At 36.4% G+C, this 3,996-nt stretch overlaps 1 protein-coding gene across 1 annotated transcript in view; it reads left to right on the top strand.

Annotated features, from left to right (window-relative positions):
• Positions 1-3,996, top strand: part of TJP1 (tight junction protein 1) — a 172,137-nt gene that overhangs the window by 159,925 nt on the left and 8,216 nt on the right. Inside the window, exon 25 of the mRNA XM_045286303.1 lies at positions 345-449. Within this exon, the coding sequence (XP_045142238.1) occupies positions 345-449 (105 nt within the window). The remainder of the gene's footprint in view (positions 1-344; positions 450-3,996) is intronic.

Below are 3,996 nucleotides of genomic sequence, written 5' to 3'. Positions count from 1 at the left end.
CCCCGAATCTTTTAGCTACACTTCCTTAAATACAAGGGAGCTTCGGAAAAATGGAATTAAGAGATAAACGATATATTCCACAAACTTTAGCCTTAGCCCCCTCAAACATTCGCTCATTTTCTTAGTGTTGCCAGAATACTAACATCAGATTCTATACTGTGATTTTGGAATATCACGTATTAAAAGTTATATATATGACTACTCATATTTTTTAGTAGGTGATTTTGGCTATGAAGAACTAACCCATTTGACTTTAAAACCCATAATTGGAAGAGAGGTGAGGATAACTCAGGTCTAAAAGGCGGCTTACCATCTCACGTTCTCACCTCCATCCCTTTCTCCAGGTGAGACACTGCTGAGCCCATTAGTGATGTGTGGGCCCCATGGCCTCAAGTTCCTGAAACCAGTGGAGCTTCGCTTACCACACTGTGCGTCCATGACTCCTGACGGTTGGTCTTTTGCTCTAAAATCATCTAACTCCTCATCGGGTATGCTGTCTTCACTCTGTCCTTTGGGGCTTTGGGTACTGTCGTTGATTATGACCTGGTGTAATGATGCTACTGGTGCTATTGGTTAACAGATCTCTACTTCTGTTCCTGTGGCCTTGTAGGTATCACTGGTGTTTTCAAATCCATTCATAGTACTTAATATAAATTGATAAAGAAAAGTAGAGAAGTTTCTTACCTTTCAAAAACTGATGATTTGGCCAGATGTTAGTATTTAACAAAAGTATTTGATATGCTCAAATTTTCAAGATGCACTGAAAGTATTGATACTACCCTACACTTAGTGGCATTCTCATCTTTTTACTAAAATTATTTTATTCCTTTATTTTTGGTTTCTATTCTTTAATTTCTCAGTCTATGAGGGCTAAGCACTAAAAAAACTTAAGAGTCTAACAATTGTCCACTGTGATCATACTTGGCCACGGTTTTTTAATGTTAAATTCTGATTTCTATTTTATACTATTTTAAAATGACATTTTGCTCATAGTGCCATAATTTACAAAGATTCTATAGTATTTTCATGCTTCTCACTTCCTTGGGTGGTGACTTAAGTCTGCAACCGGTTATTATATCACTAGTATAGATTATTTTAAGATAACCTGTTAAAGGAAACAAAGAATGTAAAGTCCTGCTTATGCATAATGTGAAACAAAGCTTCATGGTGTAACGATGACAGGAGCATACCCCAAAGCAGGGAAAGGGATATATACACATACACATTTTCTTACATTCACAAGTGCTCCATTTTCTCTAAGGATTTAATAAATTAACTTTGAAATACTAGATATTGAGAGTATCTCCTCAAAGACTATTGGATACATTGTATTGGTCTAGTTTGAATTCGTGAATTAACATTACAAAGGCTACATTTAAAATATGTATTTTGAGGTAATAGAATGATAGTAGATTATCCTAAATCACATTAACAATGAATTTTTGCTTTATGTAGAAGTTGCTTGTGTAGGCTTCTTAAAAGAATTGTAATACTTATTTCTCTACTTATTTCTAAATTTTTATGTCAGAGAATATATGTTGGTGTCTTAGATTGAAGCAATTTGGTTTTTTGTGTTAAAATTTAGAACACTCACTAAAATATACATTCACCAAAAAAGAAAATTATATAATCCTGTATAAATTTAAGTTGCTTTGCTACTATAAATTTCCATTTAAAAAATAAGTGTAGATTTTGACATGCCTTGCCTTAAACCAGAGCGTGTCAGAAAGATACTTGAACCTGACCATAAACTGTTTTTCCTTACAAAGAGTGCCATAACTATCTTTTTTTTTTTAATTTATCATTTAGACACATATGTACACATTGGTTTTAGGTGCCATCAACTCAATTCCAATTCATAGTGACACTATGCACAACAAAAGAACTGCCCAGTCCTACACCATCCTCACAATCCTAGATATTTTTGAGACCATTGTTGCAGCCAGTGTGTTAAGCCATCTCATTGAGGGTCTTCAGACCTCTTTGTCACTGCCCTTCTACTTTACCAAGCATGATGTCCTTTTCCAAGGACTGGTCCCAAGAGGGGCCATAAGAGACCAAGTCTCATTATTTTCACTTCTCAGAAGCACTTACTGTAGTTCTTCCAAGATGGATTTGTTTGCTCCTCTAGCAATAAGTGGGATATTTAATGTTCTTTGCCCAAATTATAATTCAAAAGCATGGAACCTCTTCTTTGGTCTTCCTTAATCATTGTCCAGCTTTTGCATTCATATGAGGCCATTGAAAATACGTGGGTCAGTTGCTAATTAGTCTTCAAAGTGACAACTTCGAAGCTCTTCAACACTTTAAAAAGGTCTTGTGCTGCAGATTTGTCTATGAAAAACTCGGTTTGATTTCTTGACTGCTTCTTTTTTTTAAATCATTTTATTGGGGGCTCATACAACTCTTATCCCAATCCATATATCCATCTTGACTGCTTCTTACATGAGCATTTAGTATGGATCCAAACAACATGAATCCTTGCCAACTTCAATCTTTAAAATATTTTCCATATTATCTATTGGCCCAGTTGTGAGGATTTGGGGCGGTTTTACATTGATATGTAATCCTTACTGAAAGCTGCATTACTTGGTCTTCATCAACATGTGCTACAAGACTTCTCTTTGAAGCAAGCAAAGTCGTGTCATTTACATATCACAGATTGTTAATAAGCCTCCCTCAAATCCTCTCCTAGAATTACTCTTCATGTAGCCCAACTTCCAGGTAATTTACCTAGTATACAGATCAAGAAAGTATGATGAAAGAGAGCACCCTAATGCACTTCGTTCTGATTTTAAACTATGCAGTTCCATTGTTCTGTTCATCTAACTGCCTCTTGGTCCATGACAAGTTCCAGAAAAGCCAGTTAGGATCCACATAGTCAAATGCCTTTGTATAGTCAGTGAAACACAAGTGAATGTCTTTCTAGTATTTTTTCCTTTCAGCCAAGATTTATCTGACATCAGTAATGACATATATCCCTTTGCCATATCCTTTTTTGAATCTAGCTTGAATTTCTGGGAGCTCCCTGTAGATACACTGCTGCAACTTCAGCAAAAATTTATTTGTATTTGCTATTAATGGTATTGTTTGTTAATTTCATCCTGTTTGGTCACCTGCCTTTGGAATGGTCACAAATATGGATCTCTTCTAGTCAGCCAAGAATTACATGGATGAGTATTTCCCCAGTCTTCATCAGTTTTGTGAAACATTCAATTGATATTTCAAGAGTTCCTGAAGCCTTTTATTTCACAAATGCCTTCGTGGCAGCTTGGACTTCTTCAGTGTCATTGGTTCTTAGTAACATGATAATTCTTGAAGTAGTTGAATGTTGACCACTTATTTTTGGTACGCTGACTGTATATTCTTTCCATCTTCTTTTGATGCTTCTTGCATCATTCAATATTTTGTCCATAGAGTCCTTCAGTTTTACAACTTGAGATTGAATTTTCTCTTCAGTTCTTTCACCTTGAGATCTGCTGAGCGTGCTTTTTGTTTTGGCTTCCTAATTCCAGGTCTTGACACATCTCATGTTTTCTTGAGGTGCCCTCTGGAATTTTCTTTTTTTTTTAAACACGATTTTTTTTTAATCATTTTATTGGGGGCTCATACAACTCTTATCACAATCCATACATACATCAATTGTGCAAAGCACATTTGTACATCTGTTGCTCTCATCATTCTCAAAACATTTGCTCTCCACTTAAGCCCCTGGCATCAGGTCCTCAGTTTTCCCCCTCTTCATGAACCCTTGATAATTTATAAATTATTACTTTGTCATATCTTTTATTGTCCAACATCTCCCTTTACCCACTTTTCTGTTGCCGTCCCCCAGGGAGGAGGTTATATGTAGTTCCCCCTTTTCACCTGACTCTTCCTCCACCCTCCCTGTATCGCCACTCTCACCACTGGTCCTGAAGGGATCATCCGTCCTGGATTCTCTTTGTTTCCAGTTCTTATCTGTACCAGTGTACATCCTCTGGTCTAGCCAGATTT

This window comes from Echinops telfairi, unplaced genomic scaffold, assembly GCF_000313985.2.
Source record: "Echinops telfairi isolate 266 unplaced genomic scaffold, ASM31398v2 ScPeMD7_7;HRSCAF=31, whole genome shotgun sequence".
Lineage (NCBI taxonomy): Eukaryota > Metazoa > Chordata > Mammalia > Afrosoricida > Tenrecidae > Echinops > Echinops telfairi.
Note: the sequence above shows the minus strand (reverse complement) of the source record. Positions and strands in the feature narration are given on the sequence as shown.